The following is a 24,530-nucleotide window of genomic DNA, read 5'->3' on the forward strand; positions in this document are numbered from 1 at the left end:
GTTGGTATATAGTGGAAAGGTAATGCAGGTGAGATCATTTTTCTCTTTACTGTCCCTTTAATGATAAAATTACTCATTGCATGCTTGAACAGGTGGGACACCGTAGTACTCATATCACAGTACTGTGCCACAGACAGATTAAAGAATTGCGCGTGGGACGCTGTCGGACAAGCTGCTCCACATCTGCTTCGTAATAGTGGAAATGCTGGTCATTTGCTGCTGTCACTGACCGTTGATACTGGTGCCCAGGGTGGTGACTCTTTGCACGTCACCTGTGGACGATCTGTTCCTGTCAGGTTCCCTAGACAAGTCACTCCGGCTATGGGACCTGCGCTCACCAAACTGTCAGGTAAGCTGCCTGCCCGAAATGGCCGACGTATTAACAGTGTCACTTAGACGATTCGGCGTTGATGAACGAGAGGAATAAGGAGAGAACGAGGGGCTCAGTGAGGTTGTTAGTTGCAACCATATGAACCAAGCTGACGTCAAAGTCTCAGAATTAATTGCATGCAGTTGATCCACATATATCAAACTCGGATACAGTAAAACCTCATTGCAAGAGACTCTCAAGGAACCCGGGAAACATGTCTCTTGTAACCAAGGTCTCTTGCAACCAAAAATTCCAAAAACACTGAGGAGTCAGACTAGATCACCTTATTGTACGTCACCATCAAAGTGTGTTTAAACACAGCTACAGTTGAATGCCGCTACAACGAAATTGACGGGGCACACGAAAAATTTTATTGTCTCAGAAATTCCTTGTCATGATATTATCAAATACATAGACAACACGTGAGTCGCTGACGCAAACAGCAAGCTTTACTTCCAAAAATTAGTCAGCTTAGCTTGTTTGTGCTTCTTGCCAAACGGTGGCACAACGCAACTCTCGCTTGCCACCAGCAGAGCCATTGCCTCATCAGTATCCTGGGACCCGATGCAACGTCTGGCGGTATCAGATGCATCCATGACCTGCGATGTAGTCGGTGGTCCGGGCTCATGTTGCATGGGTGTTTCATCTTTGTCCAATGAAACACGGTCTTGACGGACACTCTTTAAGATTCCTTGGTCTGTCAATTTTTCGTGCACCACTACGCACGAGTCGGCTTGGATGTACTTGTTGGGATGTATGTCGATGTCCCTTTAATGTCTTTAACAGGCCGCCAATGGAATATGAACCTGGCAACGTTTAACGCTAGAACGCTATCTAGTGAGGCGAGTCTAGCAGTGCTATTGGAGGAATTAGAGGGCACTAAATGGGATATAATAGGGCTCAGTGAAGTTAGGAGGCCAAAAGAAGCATATACAGTGCTAAAAAGCGGGCACGTCCTGTGCTACAGGGGCTTAGCGGAGAGAAGAGAACTAGGAGTCGGATTCCTGATTAATAAGAATACAGCTGGTAACATACAGGAATTCTATAGCATTAATGAGAGGGTGGCAAGCCTTGTTGTGAAACTTAATAAGAGGTACAAAATGAAGATTGTACAAGTCTACGCCCCTACATCCAGTCATGATGACCAGGAAGTCGAAAGCGTCTATGAAGACGTGGAATCAGCGATGGGTAGAGTGAAAACTAAATACACTGTACTAATGGGCGACTTTAATGCCAAGGTAGGCAAGAAGCAGGCTGGAGACAGGGCAGTGGGGGATTATGGAATAGGCGCTAGGAATAGCAGAGGAGAGTTATTAGTAGAGTTTGCGGAACAGAATAATATGAGGATAATGAATACCTTCTTCCGCAAGCGGGATGGCCGAAAGTGGACGTGGAGGAGCCCGAACGGCGAGACTAGAAATGAAATAGACTTCATACTCTGCGGTAACCCTGGCATCATACAAGATGTGGACGTGCTCGGCAAAGTGCGCTGCAGTGACCACAGGATGGTAAGAACTCGAATTAGCCTAGACCTGAGGAGGGAACGGAAGAAACTAGTACACAAGAAGCCGATTAATGAGTTGGCGGTAAGAGGGAAAATAGAAGAATTCCAGATCAAGCTACAGAACAGGTATTCAGCTTTAACTCAGGAAGAGGACCTTAGTGTTGAAACAATGAACGACAATCTTGTGGGCATCATTAAGGAGTGTGCAATGGAAGTCGGTGGTAACTCCATTAGGCAGGGTACCAGCAAACTATCGCAGGAGACGAAAGATCTGATCAAGAAACGCCAATGTATGAAAGCCTCTAACACTACAGCTAGAATAGAACTGGCAGAACTTTCGAAGTTAATCAACAAGCGTAAGACAGCTGACATAAGGAAGTATAATATGGATAGAATTGAACATGCTCTCAGGAACGGAGGAAGCCTAAAAACAGTGAAGAAGAAACTAGGAATCGGCAAGAATCAGATGTATGCGTTAAGAGACAAAGCTGGCAATATCATTACTAATATGGATGAGATAGTTCAAGTGGCTGAGGAGTTCTATAGAGATTTATACAGTACCAGTGGCAACCACGACGATAATGGAAGGGAAAATAGTATAGAGGAATTCGAAGTCCCAAAGGTAACGCCGGAAGAAGTAAAGAAAGCCTTGGGAGATATGCAAAGGGGGAAGGCAGCTGGGGAGGATCAGGTAACAGCAGATTTGTTGAAGGATGGTGGACAGATTGTTCTAGAGAAACTGGCCACCCTGTATACGCAATGCCTCATGACCTCGAGCGTACCGGAATCTTGGAAAAACGCTAACATAATCCTAATTCATAAGAAAGGAGACGCCAAAGACTTGAAAAATTATAGACCGATCAGCTTACTGTCCGTTGCCTACAAACTATTTACTAAGGTAATCGCAAATAGAATCAGGAACACCTTAGACTTCTGTCAAGCAAAGGACCAGGCAGGATTCCGTAAAGGCTACTCAACAATAGATCATATTCACACTATCAATCAGGTAATAGAGAAATGTGCGGAATATAACCAACCCTTATATATAGCTTTCATTGATTACGAGAAAGCGTTTGATTCTGTCGAAACCTCAGCAGTCATGGAGGCATTACGGAATCAGGGTGTAGACGAGCCATATGTAAAAATACTGAAAGATATCTATAGCGGCCCCACAGCCACCATAGTCCTCCATAAAGCAAGCAACAAAATCCCAATAAAGAAAGGCGTCAGGCAGGGAGATACGATCTCTCCAATGCTATTCACAGCGTGTTTACAGGAGGTATCCAGAGACCTGGATTGGGAAGAATTGGGGATAAAAGTTAATGGAGAGTACCTTAGTAACTTGCGATTCGCTGATGATATTGCCTTGCTTAGCAACTCAGGGGACGAATTGCAATACATGCTCACTGACCTGGAGAGGCAAAGCAGAAGAGTGGGTCTAAAAATTAATCTGCAGAAAACTAAAGTAATGTTTAACAGTCTCGGCAAACAACAGCAATTTACAATAGGCAGCGAGGCACTGGAAGTCGTAAGGGAATACACCTACCTAGGGCAGGTAGTTACGGCGGATCCGGATCATGAGACGGAAATAATTAGGAGAATAAGAATGGGCTGGGGTGCGTTCGGCAGGCATTCTCCGATCATGAACAGCAGGTTGCCATTATCCCTCAAGAGAAAAGTATATAACAGCTGTGTCTTACCAGTACTCACCTACGGGGCAGAAACCTGGAGGCTTACGAAAAGAGTTCTACTCAAATTGAGGACGATGCAACGAGCTATGGAAAGAAGAATGATAGGTGTAACGTTAAGGGATAAGAAAAGAGCAGATTGGGTCAGGGAACAAACGCGAGTTAATGACATCTTAGTTGAAATCAAGAAAAAGAAATGGGCATGGGCAGGACATGTAATGAGGAGGGAAGATAACCGATGGTCATTAAGGGTTACGGACTGGATTCCAAGGGAAGGGAAGCGTAGCAGGGGGCGGCAGAAAGTTAGGTGGGCGGATGAGATTAAGAAGTTCGCAGGGACGGCGTGGCCACAATTAGTACATGACCGGGGTTGTTGGAGAAATATGGGAGAGGCCTTTGCCCTGCAGTGGGCGTAACCAGGCTGATGATGATGATGTCGATGTATGTCCACTTTCCTGCAGGGCTGCCCACACGTCTGTGACTTCATCAAACCCGTCTACATTGCTAGCTTCGTTCCCAGAGTTCGAAGGCTTGGCAGCCTGCACAGTGAACCCAGCATGGCGGAAGCAGTTGCAGGTTTTGGTGCTTCTCATTGCGCACAACAAAGTGGAAATCATTTGGAGCGCCATAAAGAGGTCCACTTTTGTTTCGCAGCCCAACTGCGTGTTTAGAAGCAACCTTTGAATAAGGTGCTCACGGTAGATCTGCTTGACGCTCTGGATGACCTCTTGGTCGAGGGGTTGAATGATAGAGGTGCAGGTCAGTGGGAAAAGATTAACTGCACATTTTGCGTACCAGTGTCCTGTATGATGTGGATGAAATGATTGTCTAAAAGTAGACAAACCTTTCGTCTTTGCCTGCCCATGTCCCAGTCGAAGGCTTCGACCCACTCTCCGAAAATAGCCCGGTTCATTCACGCCCGAGTGTTAGCCACATACTTCACGAGAAGGCTGCGATTTCCTTTGAAGCAGCATGGTTTGGCACTTCTTGCCATCACCAAAAGTGGCCGCTTGTCCAAACTGTCCATATTAGCACACAGGAGCATGGTTATTTTCTTCTTACTCTGCTTGCCTCTGTGGCAGCGGAGCCCCTTAAAATCCAGGATCTTGGTGGGCAGCATTTTGTAGAAGAGCCCGTTCTCATCGGCATTATAAATATCTGGTGGTGCATAGTCTTTCAGGATGCCTGCAAGGCTGGCTGACGTCCACGCAGTGGCGCTGTCCCCATCTGCCGAAGCGGCTTCACCGCACAAAACTTTGCCGAGGATCCTGTGGCATGACTTGAATCTGTTCAGCGGACCTACACTGACCTAAAGGTCATCTACAGTCGCCGACTGATTTTTCGGACTCCAAAAATTCGGACATGCTTGATTATTCGGGCTGCTTTGCGGCACCGCCATTCTCCCCATAGACCATAATGTATAACAACTGCTGAAAGTTCGGACACCTAGCAACCTATCGTTTGATTTTTAGGACACTCCTTGAGCCAGCTTGATCGAGAGCACCATGCACCGACTCTGACCGGTGCATGGTTCGACTTGCTGAACGCCGTTCTTGTTTTGAACGGAGCCTCCTTGCTGCCCCACGAAGTGGCGCTACTGCATATCCCCACTCATCATCATCGTTTCTGTCTGGTTCCATAGAGTGGCTACAGCAGTTCTGGTCTCAACTTAGTAAGCCAAGTCAAGACAATCCAGCAGCTGATTTGTTTCTTCGTGTACGATGCTGCGAGTAGGTCGCATTTTTCGTTTGTGCGACTGGTGTCAGCATGACGGCATGGTGATGTTTGTTTTGCGTGCTATGTCGAGGTTGCGGTGATCCAACGCGGCATACGGAAACATCGCGTCAAGTGTCTAATGGTGCCGACGGTGCCCGCGCAGATGCGTTGGGGAATGCCGGCAAGCGGGTGCCTAGGATTTGTCGCCTTCCAATGTGCTCCCGACTGATGCCGAATATGTTCTGCCGAGACCTGCGCAGTGGTTGCATTGTGATTCCGGACAGCTTCTCATTTGACAGTTTCACAGGTGCTGACACTGCTGCACTGACATGCGCAGAACTCGACAACGGCAAGATCATTCGTCAGGTTTCTGCTGCACCGCCGGACGATGACTCTGAGTCGGAAGATGACGCACCATGCGCTACGCTGCCGTCGCATGTGGAGCGTGTACAAGCAGTGACTGTGCTTTCAGCCGCTAATAGTGACCGTACGACCCTCTCCGCGATTCAGGCTTATCTAATTGTGCTTAAACGGAACAGCGGGCAACGGCGCATTCACGCTTTCAGCCCGAATAAGTACGTGGAAATAAAGGATTTCTTTTCTTTTTCTTAATCTGCTTTTTCAGACACCTGTTTATTTGGACATTTCCATAGTCCCCGTGAGGGCTGAATAAATGATCGGTGTCTGTATTCCTAGCATGCAGGCATAATCCAGTGCTTTTTGCCACCCAATATCACCGCCAAGGGTGATTTTCTTGGCCCGCATCTCCACGAACCAGGTGCAAACTGTCTTGTCCAAGGCCTCGTGCACCGGCTGAGTCACCTTCTTGTGCTTTGCTGACGTCCCTGAAGTTAGCGAGAGAGAGAGAGAGAGAGAGGGCTCTTTATTAGAAGAACAGAGAATTTTGCCGGCGCGTATATAACCGCTGGCATGCTACTCTGTATAGGGATGGGGAATGGGATTAAAAGATTCCAGAAAAGAGTGGGAGAAAAAAAAAGGATAAAAATAAATATGAAATGTCCGAGTGGACCTGATACTAATTTTTACACGTGACATGGCGGGTTAATTTAGGCTTTTGTATGGGAAGGATGCAATTTTTAAAGTTTTCCTATTTGACCAATTTCTGTCAGGTATTTGAACAATAAATCCAAAACCCGTTGCTGTTTTGAAGGGCCGGGCATTGGACCTAAGATGCTTGGTAATGTTAACGGTTCGTGGCGAATCATGTCCATTTGGTGCTCAAAAAATTCTCTCGTCGCGGTACGCGGGGCATTCTAGTAATATGTGCTCAATTGTCTCTAAGTTGCGACAGTTATCACAGTATGGGTTAGTGGTAAGTCCTATGCGGTACAGATAATTGTTCGTATATGCCACATTCTGTCGTAGACGATGGTACAATGTCTCTAAGTGTCGAGGAAGTGGTCGTGGAATTTTCGGTCTCATTTCTGGGTCACTGTAACGTAGGAAGTTATCTTGGTGAAGCGGTAGATTCAAGATGCGGTTTTTTTCTTGATAGGCATATTTTTTTGCCATGGTTGAAGCGTCGGCTTTTGTAAAATATGTTTGTCTGAACTTGCGGTATTGGAGTCCATTTCTGGCAGCTTCGTCCGCTCTTTCATTTCCCGAAATGCCGGCATGGCCAGGTATCCACTGGAACTTTATGCAATGCCCAGCAATCTTAGCCCTGTGGTGAAGATAAGCAATGTCAAATGCTGCTGGTTGATTATTGCAACGCTTGTGCCTGTTCCATATACTTTGTAGGGCTGCTTTTGAGTCTGTGAATATCACCCATGTCTTTGTCGGCTGCTGTCGAAGTATATACACAAGGGCCTCCTTAATGCCATAGAGCTCCGCTGAAGTAGATGATGTCGCTCGCTCAAGACGAAACGAGAATCGTTGTCCTGTAGAGGGAACAAAAAGTCCGCATGATGAACGATGTGGAGTTGTAGAGCCATCTGTGAAAATGTGCGTTGCGGCTGCGTATTCTTTGTGCATATATTCTAAAGCTATCTGATAAGTCGCTGCTTGAGGCATTTTCTTTTTCGCACTGATTCCAGGTATGTATGGCACGATTCCCAGTGGGGACAGTGTCCATGGTGAAACGTTTCGCGGCATAATTTGTGACGCCTGAGCAGGAATCGAAATAGATATGCTTCCGACGGCCTGCCCAAAGCTAGGTGTAGCACGGGTTCTGGAAATATCCTTTAAAAAGTGAGTCTTTGTATGAATGACGTGGCGGAGGTGTATCCGAAGTGTCTCCTGCGAACATAGCACTTCCAGAGGCAGGCATCCAGCTTCTGCTACAGTCCCTGAGCGGGACGACCCCTTCGGAAGGCCAAGACATACGCGAAGGCAGTTGTTTCGTGCTGCCTCAAGTTTTCTCTTGCTTGTGGGAGATATTTTGTGCAGGATCGGGAGGTAATATCGGAGTGTTCCATCGACGTAGGCCTTATGGAGGAGCACCGTTGATCGACAGGTGCTGCCCCACTGTGATCCGGCTAGAAATCGGAATATGTGGGACGCCGAGGAAATCTTCTCACTCAGTTTTTTCACTTGGGGCGACCATGCGAGGTTCCTGTCGATCGTCACTCCAAGAAACCTTTGCGTCTTGACGTATGGAAGGGCGCGACCACCCAACACTAGTGGGTATTTTTCCATACACCTCCGCGTGAAAGCCATGGCAACGCTTTTGTCGGGGGACAATTTCAGACCCCTTGGATTTAGGTAGGCCGATATATTTGCTAGCGCTCTCTGGAGGCGTTGTTGGGTGGTACTGCGGGAACGCGCCGCACTCCGATGTCGTCCGCATACAGTGTGATTTTGACGCCAGGGGGCAGGTTTCTTTTCAGATGGATGAGGACTAAATTAAATAATACCGGGCTTAACACAGCTCCTTGTGGCACTCCCTTCTCGACGGCATAAAGCGCCGTGGGGCCATCCGGGGTACACATGAAAAGTTGACGTCCTTGAAGATAGTCTGCAATCCATGCGTAGAGCCGTCCTCCAAGACCAAGGGTTTCCAAAGCGTAAAGTATTGCTGTATGATAGACCGAATCATATGCTGCCTTAATGTCTAAAAATAATGCAGTAGGTATGTTGCCAGAGACCAATTCTTCTTCAATTGATGAGACCAAGGCAATGACATTATCAATTGCGGATCTGTTTTGCCGGAAGCCATTCATTTCCTCCGGGTAAACTTTTGCAGTTTCCAGGAACCAATTTAGTCGTTTGTAGATCATTTTTTCGAATAGCTTCCCTACGCAGCTAAGCAGAGATATGGGTCTGAAGGAGGCATAATTTGTTGGCTGCTTCGATGGTTTCAATATAGGAATGACTTTCGCAAGCTTCCATTCCGTAGGAACCTCCCCAGTTATCCATGAGGCGTAGTAGTACTCCAGAAGGCGTAGGCGAGATGTGTGACATAAATTTGCGAGTGCTTCATAACTCATGCCGTCATGGCCAGGTGATGATCGCTTGTTTACGTCGCTAATTGCTGCCGTGAGCTCTTCGATGGTGAATGGTAATTCTAAGTCAGGAAGGGTAGCTCGAGGTGGACTAGGCTGACGACTTGCAATTTGCCGCAAAGGTTGTGCCCCGTTGGAAAGGAGCCTGCAGTACTGCTCTGCCACCTCTTTCAGGGATGCGCGCTCATGTAATGAGAGGGCGATAAAAGGATAAAGCTGTTGCGGCTCTTTGCGAATGCCTCTGACGACTCTCCAGATTTTGCTCAGCGGTTGTCGTATGTCCAGTGTCCCACAAAAGTCCCTCCACCTTTTTTGGTCCAGTTTGGTGAGGTAACGTCGTATATGTTTTTGTGCCCGTCGACAAGTCCTGAGGTCTTCGATATTCTTAGTACGTAGAGCCTTCCTTTCGGCACGCCTTCGAATTGCACATAACCTTTCAAATTCCTCGTCGTTTGTTGGTACATTACAATGCTTAGTGGCAGAGCGGGTACTTTGTTTGAGGCAATGAGCTATTGTCGGTATTATTTCTGTATTCGTAGTCGAGGCTGTGATTCCTTTGTCTACGGCTGCTGTGTAAGCTTCCCAGTCTACCGACTTCAGTTTCACTTTTCTGGGCGACGTCCGAAAATGAAGGGCAGAGATTAGGATCGGGTAGTGATCACTACCTCGAGTCTCGAAATCTGTACACCATCCGAACATAGGGGCCACTTCACTTGATACGAATGTGACGTCAATGCAGCTAACAGTCGTCGGATTTTTCAGGTATTTTATGCTGCCATCGTTCAAGGGCTCTATATTGTATTTTGCAAAAAGCTTCGCCAGCTTGGCACCCCGAGCACATGTATGTGAACTGCCCCAGATCTCGTTATGTGCGTTGAAATCGCCACAAATAATATGTGGAGACTGAGTGTTTGTCAACAAGTTTTCCAATCTGGTCACGTCGAAAGGTGATCCTGGTTCCAAGTAGACGCCGATCAGGGTAAACACTTTGGATGCAATCACTGTGGTTGCGCAAATATATTCGTTCTTGTCATGCGGAGTTACGTCAATCGCAGAGGCAGGTATGTCGTTGCGAAATCCAACGAGCAGTCGGCTAATTCCATTTTGTCGCCTTGAATGATGAAAATAATACCCCTTTATCCTAAAGTGCTCGTCGACGCGAGACTCGGAAATGACTAAAAAAGGGAATCGGTACACTCGCGTAAGATGCTTAAAGTCTGCTAACTTCGAGCGCAATCCGCGAGCGTTCCACTGGAATATAGTACATGTGCGGAAGTGTTTGTTGGTGGACACCGCTTGTGAGACGATTGTTGGCGAAGCCATCGTTGCTACTGCGAAGAATCACGGCTTTGCGCCATGAAAGAAGATGACACTAGCGGTTCCAAAGCCAGGACGGCCTCTACTTCAGGGATGCTCTTAAACGATGGGCTGGCGCGGAGAATAGCCTTGATTGCGGCGAACATCATGGGAATCAGCATACTTGATATCTCATTTGCAGTGCTACCAGCTAACAACCTTTCTTGGTTCTTCCTGTTCTTCTGCTGTGACCTTGAGGACACTTGTTGCTGTCGTAGGGTTGAGGTTATATCACTTGAGTGCTTTGATGGATTCGTTGCAGTTGAAGGCCTTTGCTGGTTTTCTTTCACGACTGAGGCGTAGGACTTTTTCAAAGCCGTGTCGCTGCGCTGCACCATGTTGTGTTGATTTTGCTTTGTAGATGTATACATCACATCCGGATTCGGTGGTGGTTCTCGTCGTTTCCGTACTTTTCCTTGGATTTGCTCCATCGTCCGTGCAAGAGTGGCTGATTTCTTTTTAGGACACCCTCCGTATGACGCAGCATGCTCAGCTCCACAGTTGGCACACCGAGGCTGGGAACGTGACGCACACTCCTTATGCGTATGTGGACCAGCGAATATCTTGCAGCGGATGGCGCCTTTACAATATTTCGCTATATGTCCGTGTCTTTGACACCTGAAACATTGAGTAGCAGACCCCATGTATTCCGTCACGGGATAACTGCAGAATCCAAGCGACACTCGGTTTGGTAAAGGGGCGTCCTTAGAGAATTCCAGGATGACCGAGCGTCTTCGGATTTCCGTTACTACGCCATCTTCGTTAGGGACGTAGAAAACTTGCCTTTTAGCAGACATGACTCCTTGTTCGCTCAAATACTCCTTGAGGTCGTCATCTGAGTATTCGACAGGAACGTCCTGTATCCTCCCGTACGTGGCAGAGTAGGAGTATGGAACTCGAGCTTCTACAGGAATACCCGATAGATCTGTCACTGTGAGGAGACGATTGGCTGCGGGAAGTGTAGACACTGTCACCAAGAGGCTTCCATCCTTGTTGAGACGATGGCTGAGTAGCTTTTCTTGGGCTGTTGTCACGACCGCTGAAGCCAGAAGATTTGGGTTTACTCTCCATAAGCTGCTGTCAGGCTGAGTTGGCTTGAATATAACAGGAACACCTGCGGCTCTTTTCTTTTTCTAAGAGACAAGAGTGAAGGCTGTCTGATCCATCTCTTCGTTGTCTCCTGCAGATTCTCTTGTGTCGATGTCATCTTCACGTAGCCTTTTCCTTGCTTGCTCTTCTTCTCCGTGGTCTACAGAAGCAACGTGCTGACCTGATTGCTGATTGCTTGCGACGGATGCCATCAGAGCATCACGAAGGGCGGCCGACGGCGGAGGCTCGCCTCGCTGCTTCGGTCCGGGGCGCTTCGGGAGCCGCTTGCTGTGCTTCTCTCGCAGGACGGTGACCCCCAGACCGGCGTTCGGTGACAGAGAGGCACAAAGAGTAAAAATGAGCTCTACACTGGCTAAAAAAGACTTAAAATCATAGACGGGCATTGGGAAGCAAGCCTATCACTCGTCGTCTTCGTCTTCCTTTAGCGCTTTGGCTATAGCATCCTTGCTCTTCATTGTTGTCGAAAGAGAGCTTGCTGAAATTACCAAATTCTTCCGCGATGACCAATTTTTTTCTTTTCAGCGTCAGCCTGGGCGATAACTCTAGCCTTCTCTTCTAGCAACAAAAACTTGCATTTTTTTTTTGTCATCTGCGGCATCGATCCAATAGCTTCGAGAGACCATGACAAAATGGCGTGCAGTCCTTCGTTGTCAAGCGTGCCTCGCCTGAACGCCTCGTTGCACTCTACTGGGATTTGACCTCGCAACCGCTACTTTATCTCGTATAGTCGAACCCACTTATAACGATACCGGTTTTAACAATATATCGGTGATATCAATGAGAAGCTGCTGCAACGTCAACTCTTCTGTGTTTTGCATGGTGAAATAACCTGTTTACTACAATGCCCCGGTGCCACATTATCGGTTATGACGATGAAGTCTGGCTGCTCGGTGTCCCACCCGAAAGGTAGTAAAATGCGAAATTCTTGAAAAGAAAAAAAAAAGAACAAGAAATTTGAGTCCCCACTGCTCGCTGAATCCTGCTCGCTGGCTCCTCATTCAGCTCAGTTCTGCAAACAGCATAATCACCTGTGTTGGTCTTTTGCGTTGAAATTGTTCCTGGCCACGGGGTTTCTCAGCCTCTTTTGACTCTCCACCAGAACGGAAAATGTCTGACCCGCCCGCTGAGAATTGGCAATGCACAACGTTGCCGGTCAAAAGAAAGCGCACGACTATAGATTTGGAAACTAGGTGTTTCTAACCGATGAGGCGATCGTCACGAACGTGCTTGCATTGGATAGCGATGGCGACGACGACAGCGATGACGCGGTAGGGCAGGCTGCCTTAGCGTTGTCCTCACAGGAGGCCCGACAGATGATTCAGTCCCTCCAGGGTTTCATTTTCACGAGGAACCTTCCGCTGCACTACGTGAACGAGCTGGATACCTTGGAGAAGGATGTCAGCAAGGCTGTTGGACTTGGGGTTTTCTCGTGCAATGCAGTGCGACGTATGTGGCAAGACGCTTGTGGTGATCTCGCCTCGGCATTTCTTCTGCATTTCTCAAGTTGACAGGCTGCCGTGGCAACCTCCTTGCATTTTTTAAAGGCCCCCTTTTGGGCCCACCAGAGTGCTGCCTCGGCGGTGCTCGCATATTGCTTGCCACCGTGACCCCTCTTGGCAGCTATAGCAATGTCATTCTTTAATGCCGACAGCCGCTGCTTGTTGCACGCGATCGGAGCGCCCAAGAAGCAGTTAACCCATTGGCTTCCGCGCCCTCCGCCGCGTTTCCTGTCTGGTATTCCGCGCGGAAAAAGCTACGCGCGTTGGGCACGCGAGCCGCTCTTTAAAGAAAGCGATAAATTCCGCTGCACACCTCGTAGAGAAACAAAATTTACTTTATTCTATTCGGAAGGGCTCGCTGCATCATCCCGCCTAATATGATTTGTGTGTGTAGTAAGCTTTGAAGCACACAGGCATGTGAAGTGCAACTTCACATTTTTCACATTCCCATCGGCTCTCTGACTTTTTCCCGTGTGTCTTGCAGACTAAGCATAGCCTTGATGGATTCTGCTTGATTTTGTTTGGTGGGATATTGCGAGGAAAATAAGCCCACTCGGAAGCCTGCATCCGCATTGGTGTAGCCGCGACAGGCGGCTTACGTCGACCATGGTACTGGGGCAAAACGGCCGCTTCGAGAATCTCCTCTGCGAGGTTCACTTTCCAGTCTGTGTAGTGGAGCCGCTTGCCTGATGCTTTGGCAGATAAAACGTAGCTGTTATAAACAGCAATGTCCATAATATAAAAGAAGATTTTCTTGTAGCCTTTGGCGTATCTTCACATAATTGGAAAGGAAGCCAGTTGTTGGTCTTCGCAATCCATTACACCCATGCCTCGGTTGTAATCGATTACAACCTGCGGCTTCAGAACTGGCAAGCCATTCTTGCGACCCTTTTTTCCGGTATCAGTGAGATCAGTTGAACTGTGGCAGGTTGACAGCATTGTGACCTGCTTTTTGTCCTGCCAAGTGAGGGCCATGATGCCTCGCCCAAAGAGAGACTTGCATTCGCCTTTTTGCAGCTTCGCCTTGAAATCCTTCGGCATGTTCTTTCGGTGAAGGCGGACTGTGCCGACAGCATTCGAACCAGCTTCCTTCAGGTGGCGAAATAGCAATGGTGAAGAATACCAGTTGTCCATAAACACTGTGTGGCCATCGGGCAGACGTTTTTCCAGAAGGTCGATTACAACTGCCTCACTGCTCAACAATCCAGCGGTAACTGGAATCTTCTCACTTTTTCCTGTGTAAATCGAAAACTTCAGGCAGTAGCCGCTTGAAGACTCGCACAGTTTGTAGAACTTAAGGCCAAATATTGCCCGTTTCGAGGGGTTAAACTGGACGTAGGAGAGCCGACCAAGAAACTTCATAAGGCTTTCATCAACTGCCAGACATTCTTCCGGATCATAGGCTGTGTCAATGCATTTAAGTACGTGGTCGAGCACAGGGCGCAACTTCCACAGCCTATCTCCACTTTGAGGGAGAGAGTTGTCGCAGAAATGCAGATATTTTGAGAGTGCCCAAAAACGCTGCCTCGACATCACAGAAGCAAAAAATGGTGTGCTGATAACAGCTCTTGTTGACCAGTAAGATTGAATAGTGCTTTTTTTCACTTGGCTCATCAACACACACATAGCGAACTAAGCTTTCATTTCATCCGGTGTTGTTTCATGCCAACTGGGATCGGGATGCAAACGCTGTTTCTCGCATGCAAAGGCATTTGTGTGTAATGCGATGGTGCTCTAAATTTTGTCTCCGAGGAGAGCGTTGAACATTGCCAGAACACTGGTATTTGCACCTACTTGTAGCTGGATGGCTCGTTTGATGCCCAGTTGACCACAAAAGGTGTTCTTCACCTTTTCCACTGTGTCAGCTGCTTCCCATTGCCAGTCTTCTAGGTTTCGCGCCTTCGGAGATGATGGCCGAGAGTCGCACGGATCTTGCGCTAAACACAAGTTGTCTTCATTGTCGCTGTCACTGTCCGTAATCCGGTCGCTCTCGTCATCTGACACAACATCCTCTTCATCGCAGTTGTCACTCTCGTCATCACTCTCGAACACAAGATTGAGAATTTCTTCCGCCGTCAAAGCGCGCTTTCTCAGCGACGACATGTTTGGAAAGAGACGGGAGTGCAAACGTTTTGTCGATAAAAACAACAAAACGGACCTCAGACAGTGGACAACTATGTCCATCTGGTAGAAAACACATGAATCAATCACTACACAAGTTGTGTTGTGCTGCCATCTATTGAAGAAACCTGAAACAAACCATACCCTGAGCGGCCGGCGATTCGCCGGCCAAATTGACTTTGGACTCAGCCGGTGCGGCCGGCAGATCACCGACCGCGGAAGCCAATGGGTTAAACAAGTGAGCACAATCGGCAGTCGGATGGAGGAAAGTGGTGAGGAGGGGCACTGGCCTCCCCGCCATTATAGTTTGCCGGTTTAAACAATTATCGGTTATAACAATAGAATTTTCGTGGCATTTGAATATTGATATAAGTGGGTTCGACTGTAATTGCAGTTATATACCCGAGCCATTTTCATGAAACTTTGTTGGAAGTGAATAATTAGAAATGCAATAAACATGTAATTATTACGTGTATGTGATTTGTACGCGCACCATTTTTCTAACCGATATGACCCAAAATGTTTCTTTGGAGCTTGGATACTCCTTAATAAGATCATGTTGTATTGCCATCACCAATCCAGCATGATGGCTTTCTGTTTTGTTTATGTTGCATCATGGCCCAAGCAGCTCCAGTTTTTCATTTTTTATGCTATCAAGGTCGATGGTTTGTCAAGGCATGAAAAAAAGCTTTCAGGGGTTTCGATAAACTACAGTTCAAATAATTTTGCTCATGTCTGCTCTGTAAGAACTTTGTTGAAGTGAAAATGTGTCTGTAAAGTAATTCGTTTCGGAGGGAATTTCGACGCATTATGTTCTGTGGGACATTGACAGGGAATAAAAAAAATCTTTGTTGTAGTGAAAATTTAGTTGAAGCGAACTTTGTTGTGCCGGGATTCGACTGTACATAGGGGATGAACATAAACCAGTCTCATCGAGCCATAAAAAATGAGTGCCAGGTGGGTGCCAGATGAGTGCCATTATTAGCTTTAGCTGTATTGTTCGTGCATCTAATTTTGCATATTACAGTGCTTGCATACAATCTGTTCTCCTGGTCATTGACCAACCCTCTGTTTACACTTCTGCCTCAAAAAGTGTGGTGAGACTTTCGAGGCCTGACATATAAAGTCTTTTCCTCCTCTCTCAGGCAGAGCGGGTCACTAGGTGGCCAGTGTCCCTTTTCCTAATGGTGCTCCTTCTGGGCTTTTTTAAAATTACCGGCAGGGGGTGATGCACCTGACTGGTCGTCCCGTGGGCAACTTTGACCCCGAGGGCCTCATCTTTGCGGTGGGCCTCAACTCTGAGCTGGTGAAGCTCTATGACCTCCGCACTTTCGACAAGGGCCCCTTCAACACGTTCAAGCTTCCGCAGGACCGGGACTGTGACTGGACGGGGCTCAAGTTCAGTCCCGACGGCAAGAGCATCCTCATCTCGACCAACGGGGCCCTCATCCACCTCATCGACGCCTTCCAGGGGACGCCCCAGCAGACCTTCACGGTGGGTGCCAAGCTTCTCGAACCTTGATCCAGTGTTTTAACCGTACCTATGACCAGTGTTGACTAAATTTGGAGCCAAAGCTTTAACCAAATGATGCTCCCTTCGACTACGTGCAGCTGCCATTCTATGCTCAGTAGCCATCTTTATCTTGTATGAAAAAAAAAGCACCATTCCTCCTTCAATTTGCTGCTACTGCTACTCAGTTTTGACCATTGATTGCTGTAAAATAAATCAATAGAGAAAAAGCACGATACAGTAGATGGTCATTACACAAGGCCTGTGATAAACGAGCAAGAAAAGTTCGCTGTATCCGAAACCCATTCTACTCAAAGTTAGGGTTGTGGTATGTTGTGAAATGGTGAAACTTTGCTTGTACTGCGCTCTAACCCATAAGTGAATGCAAAAATGATAAGAACATCAGAATTAACTATATATGAACGGGTTCACGAGGTAATCATACAGCCGCGTAGTATGGTGTCTTTCTGTCCACTGTTTTTCTGGTTGCTGGTTACTGTCAAGTGGCAGCTTTTCCGTACTAGAGCATATTGTCGCAATGTCAAAAATGGATTGTAGAGAACTGTTCAGGAGGCATTGCGGCAGGCCGCCTTTTTAATATCGAGTGCAACTGCGACTTCCTCTTCACTGTGCCTTGACAAAAACACTCATGTATACTTGCCTTGTCCTCTTCTTCATCGGAGTACTCGCTCGACATTTACGGTCTTTACGAATTTAAGGTCCTTCCTTTTGGTTTGTGCTCAGCGCCTGCCAGTTTTCAGCGTCTAACGGACACCGTACTATCAGGCCTGAAGTGGCAAACATGCTTGATCTGTCTAGACGACGTCATAGTGTTCTCAGCTACAGTTGAGGAGCACCTAAACTGGTTGCTCATTGTTCTCCAAGCCATATGCTCGGCTAGCCTGAAGTTAAAGCCCGAGAAATGTCATTTTGGTTTCAGTGAACTGTGCTTCTTCGACTACGTTGTCAGTCGCGAGGGTGTACGACCTGATCCAGCCAAAATAGATGCTATGGCAAAGTTCCCCACACCATCTGACAAGAAGGCAGTGATGCTCTTTGGGGCAGTGCGCCTATTATCGACGCTTTGCTATGGTGTTGGGCTGCTGAGCACGAGGTCGTGGGATCAAATCCCGGCCACGGCAGCCGCATTTCGATGGGGGCGAAATGCGCAAACACCCGTGTACTTAGATTTAGGTGCACGTTAAAGAACCCCAGGTGGTCAAAATTTCCGGAGTCCTTCACTACGGCGTGCCTCATAATCAGAAAGTGGTTTTGGCACGTAAAACCCCATAATTTAATTTTTTTTATTACCGACGCTTTATTGCGAATTTTTCATGTATTGCTGCACCGTTAACAAGCCTGACACGAAAAGATGTTCCCTTTCTGTGAGGAGAAAATGAGTAAGTAGCCTTTAGCAAACTACGTTAACGCCTGCAAACGCCTCCTGTTCTTGTGCACTTAGACCAGCATGCTCCTACAGCACTTCACATGGATGCCAGCAATGTTGGTCTAAGTGCCGTACTGGTGCATTGACAAGATAGCTCCGAAAAAGTGATCACCTACGCTAGCCCTACTTTCTCTCGTACTTGATAAGGTGGAAGCTTGGGCGAGTGGGTGATTCAATATCGGCATGTTTGCACAGCGCAAAAGACGAGGACTGAAGGAAGAACACAACACAGGCGCTGACTTCAACTGATCTTTATTTGTGAAATTGCCAGAACTGTATACATGAGCAAAAATAATGAAAAGCTACTCTTGCATTAAGTCACATGTGAACCCCTATTGCATCACAGCCAGATCAGCATGCCGTCTGTCGCCCTCACAGAAAACTAAATCAAGTATCTGGCTGTGATGCAATAGGGGTTCATGTGTGACTTAATGCAAAAGTTTTTTCATTACTTTTGCTCATGTATATAGTTCTGGAGATTTCGCAAATAAATATATGTTGAAGTCAGCACCTGTGTTGTGTTATTCCTTCAGTCCTCGTCTTTTGCGCTGTGCAAACATGTCGATCTCTTTCGTACGGAGGAAAACTACTCAACTACCGAGAAGAAATGCCTCGCCGTGGTGTGGGTGATCATAAAATTTCGCCCGCATTTGTACGGCCGTTCATTCAAGGTTCTCGGCAATCATCATTCTCTTTGGTAGCTGACTAACTTGAAAGACCCATCTGGCCGTATGGTGCGCTCGAGTCTTAGGCTTGAGGAGTTCGACAGGACCATCATTTACGAATCGGGAAAGAGGCACATCGACACCGACCGCGTTTCGCGGTCACCGATCGAGTCCCCAGGTAAAGGATGACGTGGACGTTGCATTTTTGGGTGTTGTCGACGCAGTCGCCATTTCACAGGAGCAGCGCCACCACCCAGAGCTGCTGCTGCTCATTAATTTCTTGGAAGGCCGAAGTAAAGGTGTTCTGCGATTCTAGGCCAGGGGACTGCCGTCGTTTGGTCTCCGTAACGATGTTCTACATAAAAACTTTTCTGCTATTGGCAGCATGTACCTGCTTGTCGTACTGGCGTCACTTCGGAAAGAACTACTCGAAGCATGCCACAATGAAACCACTGCAGGTCATCTAGGCTACATGAGAACATTGTCCCGACTGCGACGGAAGTACTACTGGTCGAAGCTACCCGCTGCTCTAAAATGTCACATACAAACGTGTGGACTGCCAAAGATGCAAAGCGCCTTCAGGCAAGCCCACAGGTCTCTTACATCCGGTCGAGGTACCAGGTGAGCCATTCGTCCAAGTTGGAATGGATTTCCTGGGCCTATTTACAACTTCTACAGCTGGCAACAGATGGATCATTGTTGGCACCGATTACCTGACGCGCTAAGCGGAGACGAGGTCTACACAGCGGGGCACAGCAGCCAAAGCAGCTAACTTTTTCATTGAAAACGTCGTCCTTAGGCATGTAGCCCCAAAAGTAGTCATCACAGACAGGGGAACTTCCTTCACTGCCAAACTTCTTGATTCGCTTCTCAAACTCAGTGGCACAAGCCAAGGAAAACAACTGCATATCATACCCAAACAAATGGACTAACCGAGCATACTAATAAGACCCTCGCAGACATGCTATGCATGTATGTCGACGTAGAACATAAGAACTGGGATCAGATATTGCCTTACGTAACATTCGCCTACAATACCACTCAACAAGAAACTACTGGAATGACCCCATTCAGCTTGGTCCAAGGTCGCATAGCCACGAGAACGCTGGATGCCATGCTGCTGCACAAGTTTGATGACCTACCTACTGACGCTGACGAATTTATTCAGCGCGCCAAAGAAGCCGGACAGCTCGCCTGCGTACGCATCTGCATTCAGCAACACCAAGATGCAAAATGGTAGGACCTTCGACACAGGTCGGTTTTCTACACTCCCGGTGGCAATGTATGGGTCTGGATACCCATACACCATCGTGGACTCTCCGAAAAACTCCTAAGATGGTACTTTGGACCATATAGTGTGATCCACTACCTGAGCGACATGAATTACGAGGGCGTTCCTGACAGTGACAATAGCTCAAGTAGCTGCAAGCACTTACCCGAAGTAGTGCATGCAGTACGGATGAAGCCGTACCTGCCGAACTAACTTTTGCTTTTTTTGTTATTTTTTTTGTGTGTGTGTGACTGTCCTGTTGTACTCTGTCCCATTGTCCACTTGCCTCGCTTAAATTGTGCATCGGGACGATGCTTCCTTCAGAGGGGCGCAAATGCCGTGCCAGTACAGTAAAACCTCATTAAACCGTAGTTGGGCGGAGCTCGGAAAAGGTACGTACTGAACGGTAGTACTGCTTAACCGAAAATAGCGTGAGATCGCCCACTTACCTGTCAAAAATGGAACTTTGAGAGAATGCAATGAAAGGGCAAAAAACGTACACTATTTATTCATTTCAGGCAACAAAAGTCTGTGATCTTTGTTTGATGGCGCGGCGGCCTGGCAGCGACGACAGCCGCCTCAAACTCACTTAAGCCGCGAGCCAGCTTTTCCACCAGCCCCCTCTTCTCGGCAAACACCCGCATGAGGCTGACATAACGTGCAGCTTCTGCCACTGTCGGGCCTGGATTGCCCATGCTGTCGCTGTCGCTGTCGTCCTCATCGCTGTCGTTACGCGACACTTTGGCAACAGAGGCAACTATAGCTTCATCGGACATATCCGGAGAAGTCTGAACATCGCTATCGATGTCCCTGAAGTCGGTGAAAGAAATGCCTTGGGTAACACCGTGCCGCTCCAGCGCTTCAGCGAGCAGTGTTTCGCAAGCTTGGTCGACGGCGTCAGAAGACTGGTCGACGGCGTCGCTAGCATCCTCGGCGTCACCCGCGCACACCGTGAAGCCAGCGCGCTTGAAGCAGTTCTGCACAGTCGCCGATTCAACATGGCGCCACGAGTATTCGAGCTAGTGAATTGCGCCCAGCAGATCAATTGAAAAAATTTTGCCACACTCAAAGGCTAGAAGAATTCTGCGCAGCAGATTCTTTTTGTAAAGCTGTTTCACAGCCCGAATGACACCTTGGTCCAAGGGTTGTGCAATCGCTGTGGTGTAAGGAGGCAGAAACGCCAATTTTACAGCCGCAAGGTTATCAAGCGCGACATGCGCCGAGGCATTATCCAAGAGAACAACTTTTCTGTTTTTCGCCGCGAAACAGCAGTCGATGAGGCGCATGTACTCTTCAAAAAGTTTCGACGTCATCCACGCTTTCGTGTTGCTGCGGTAGACAACTCCGGAGGGCAGTCGGGCGCCTTTAAAACATCTCGGCTTGGCCTACTTCCCAATCAGAGAAGTGAAAGTTTTTCAGTTGCCGACATGTTTACACCGAACGCAACCGAAATCTGGTCCTTGGCATGCTTGTCCCCGGTGCATGTCTCACCTTTAAATGCAAGCGTCCTGTTTGGCAGCAGCTTGAAGAATAGCGCCGACTCATCCATATTGAAGATATCGTCGGGCACGTAGTCGGTCAGGATGTGCTTCAGCAGAGCATTTTGCCATTGTTCTGCCCCATCCACGTCGCCAGCGGTACCTTCTCCTGAAACGACTCTTGTTTTTACGCCGTGCCTTGCCTTAAGGGGGGACACGGGTCTTTAGACCCAAAATATCACAAAAAAACGAATTTTGGAAAATTGCATTTCTCTAATCTACATCTACTATTCTCCCTATCTGCCAAGTTTCAAATCTCGTAAGGTCATATTTCAGCCGTACGAACAATTTAAAAATAGATGGGGCACCTGATTTTTCGCGTGTGTCGACGCGAAAACGACACACATTCAATGACGCCGCGCTCGCGTACCAGTGCCTTGAGGGCGGCCATCTTGGTCTCGTTTGAAAGAACGCGGTTTCGGCTTCAAATATCGCGCGCTGCCGCTTCGTTAGGCTTGCTGGTTCAATACAAAAACCGGCGGCAAAAATAGATGAAACGCGCGTTCTCATTCGCTGTCGCATGCACGTGACGAGATAACGCCACGTGATTGGCTGGGCGCACTCCCGAGCTGTCTGCTAGCCGCAGCAGAGGCGCACGCGAGACGCCATGTTCGATGCGATCGTTGTGTGAGTACGCGCGACGATGCCTCCTCCGCTCCGAAAGTTTGACTCTAAGCACAAGTATGGAAAGAAAAGGAAGAAGTCCATGCTCAACAACTTCAAAAAACGCCCCACCGCGTCGCAAGTGGTTGAGGACGAGCCACCAACGGCGTCAAGCGACGGAACTGATGGAGCCGACCGAGTGCTAGGCCTAGGTGGTGCGACAACGAGTAGGTGCGACGAAAACGCAAGCCGCGTCCGTCGTGACACCGTTATGCAGACGCCTTCAGATTTGGAGGTAATCGACATGAGATCCGACGAGAAACTACAAGAGCTCGCGTCAACCGCAGCAGTGAGCCGTAAGTCGGAGATCTTGTCCGCTGGCGATGTCGCGGCCGGCCCGCTTGACGACACAGTTTTCACCGTGGTGTGCCTGGAATCAGTGAACGCACTGCTGGAGCATATGAATTGTAATACATGCGGCGGTAGCGCGAAAATCAGCCGGAAGGAGCGCGAATATGGCCTTGCAGTAAGTCTGGTGCTCATATGCTCGAAATGCGGCGACAAAGCGTCAGCGTGGAGCTCGCCGCGTGTGAATGGGACTCAGAAAGTGAATCCGTTTACCGTCAATATTCTGGCTGCGCGCGCAATGCAAAGCACCGGCAATCGGCAAACTGCGTTCAATGATATTTTCGCAACAATGAATATATCGCACCGCGGGCTGCATACGAAAACGTGGCAGGGGTACGTCAAAACGAAGTTGACGCCCGCCGCGACCCGGGCAGCTGAGACGCTTACAACAGAATGCGCGAAGTCAGTCCGGCAGCTTTACAGCCAATTAAACTTCGGCAACCCGGGCAACGTCGCTGTATCGTACAACGGGTCTTGGATGACTCGCGGGCACAGTTCGCACATCGGTGTCGGCGCCGTCATTGAACTTTTTACGGGACTTGTCCTGGACTACGTTGTGCTGAGCAACTTTTGTGCCGGTTGTCAGCGTGGACCAAAAGTTGGTGACCCTTCATACGAAGAATGGAAAGCCAGTCATCAGTGTCAAAAAAATACGGATAAGAAGGCTGGTGAAATGGAGGTGGAGGCTGGCCTTATTTTATTCAAAAGATCGCTGGAAAAGCACAGCCTAAGATACACAACTGTGCTGTCGGACGGTGACAGCCGCACTTTCTTGGCCCTAAAGGAGGCCAAAGTATATGGCTTTATAGAAGTTGACAAAGAGGATTGTGTCAACCATGTCCATAAGAGGATGGGGACAGCACTACGTAATGCCCTGTCAAAGCACAAGGGGCCTGGCTCAGAGCCACTTGGTGGAAGAGGAAGGTTGACTGGAGATTTGGTGAACAAATTGAGCTCTTATTATGGATGGGCTCTGAAGTCCCACACTGGTGACATTGAAGCCATGGAGAAGGCTGTGATGGCAAGCTACTATCATGTAACATCAAATGACGTCATCTCGAATCATAGCCTTTGTCCAGAAGGTCCTGATTCCTGGTGCCGGCAAAATGCTGCAAAGGCCAAAGGCCAACCTGTGCCGAAGCACCGCTACAATTTACCTGCTCATGTAAGCAAGGCATTACTGCCAATCTACCAACGGCTCTCTGACAAGATGCTGCTTGAACGTTGCCAGCGAGGCAAAACACAGAACAACAATGAAAGCCTGCACTCGCTAATATGGGCGCTCGCACCGAAGGAGCAGCACGCATCACTCTGCAGCGTTGAGGCTGCAGTGGCGGAAGCAGTCATGAAATTCAATGCTGGCTGCAGGAGAACCTCGGCAAGCATTTTGCAAGAACTCTCGATGAACCCTGGTGAAAAGTGTATGCAGCGCATGGAGGAAAAAGACCGGCGCCGATCAGCCGCATCTGAACACAAGCGTGCATCGGCAGAAAATGTGCAGTGCTTGTTCAAAAAGCGCCACAGAGGCACAAATGTCCAAACTGACTATGCCCCAGGAGCCTACTAATGTTTTGGGAATGTGTATGTGCACACATTTGTGACTCTTCACAATTAAATGTGACATTTATTTGTTTTCTTGATTTTCTCGAAATGCTAATTTTACCCACCCAGCAAGACATTTACTGTGATATATCAGTAGCTATCATAGATATAGTACTAATTTTTTTTGTAGCATGAAGCTAGATGTTTGGAGCACCAAACATAGGAAACAGTTTTTCAATTTTCTTTGTTTAAAGTTTTTAAAATTTGTCTTTTGTCTGACTAATGCATGGCCATGTTCAGAACAATGGAGTTCAGTGCACTATAAAGTAGGAAATATTGATCCAACCATAAACCTATGTTGTGAAGCTTGTGCTTTCTTCTATTGGACCATATGTCATTTGTCTATTTTTGTGCAGCGGTTATTTGTCTATTGTAGTAAGAAAAAAGACATCGTAAAATACATTGTTTTCTTAATTAAGTAATGAAATAATGAACCTACAGAAAAAATAACTGCATTTTTAGAATCAGGAGAAGAAACTAATTAAGCACGCCAATTTTTATCAAGTTTGGGTTATAAATAAATAATGATAACTTTTAATCACCATGTCCCCCCTTAAACCTGGCCAGCCAGCCATTGCTGCACACAAAGTCATCGTGGTTCAGCTGCGAAGCGAAAACCAAGGCCTTCTCCACAAGTAGGGGTCCACTGACAGGCAAGT

The 24,530-nt window shown here is 47.8% G+C and overlaps 1 protein-coding gene and 1 pseudogene across 1 annotated transcript in view; one reads left to right on the forward strand and one right to left on the reverse strand.

Moving 5' to 3' along the window:
- Wdr82 (WD repeat domain 82) overlaps positions 1-24,530 on the forward strand; it is a 67,614-nt gene that overhangs the window by 13,049 nt on the left and 30,035 nt on the right. The window contains exons 4-5 of the mRNA XM_065427166.2: positions 250-349; positions 16,051-16,323. Coding sequence (XP_065283238.1) covers positions 250-349; positions 16,051-16,323 — 373 coding nt within the window. The remainder of the gene's footprint in view (positions 1-249; positions 350-16,050; positions 16,324-24,530) is intronic.
- LOC135898244 (piggyBac transposable element-derived protein 4-like) lies at positions 13,080-13,748 on the reverse strand (annotated as a pseudogene).

The sequence above is a fragment of the Dermacentor albipictus genome, chromosome 5, assembly GCF_038994185.2.
Source record: "Dermacentor albipictus isolate Rhodes 1998 colony chromosome 5, USDA_Dalb.pri_finalv2, whole genome shotgun sequence".
Classification (NCBI taxonomy): domain Eukaryota; kingdom Metazoa; phylum Arthropoda; class Arachnida; order Ixodida; family Ixodidae; genus Dermacentor; species Dermacentor albipictus.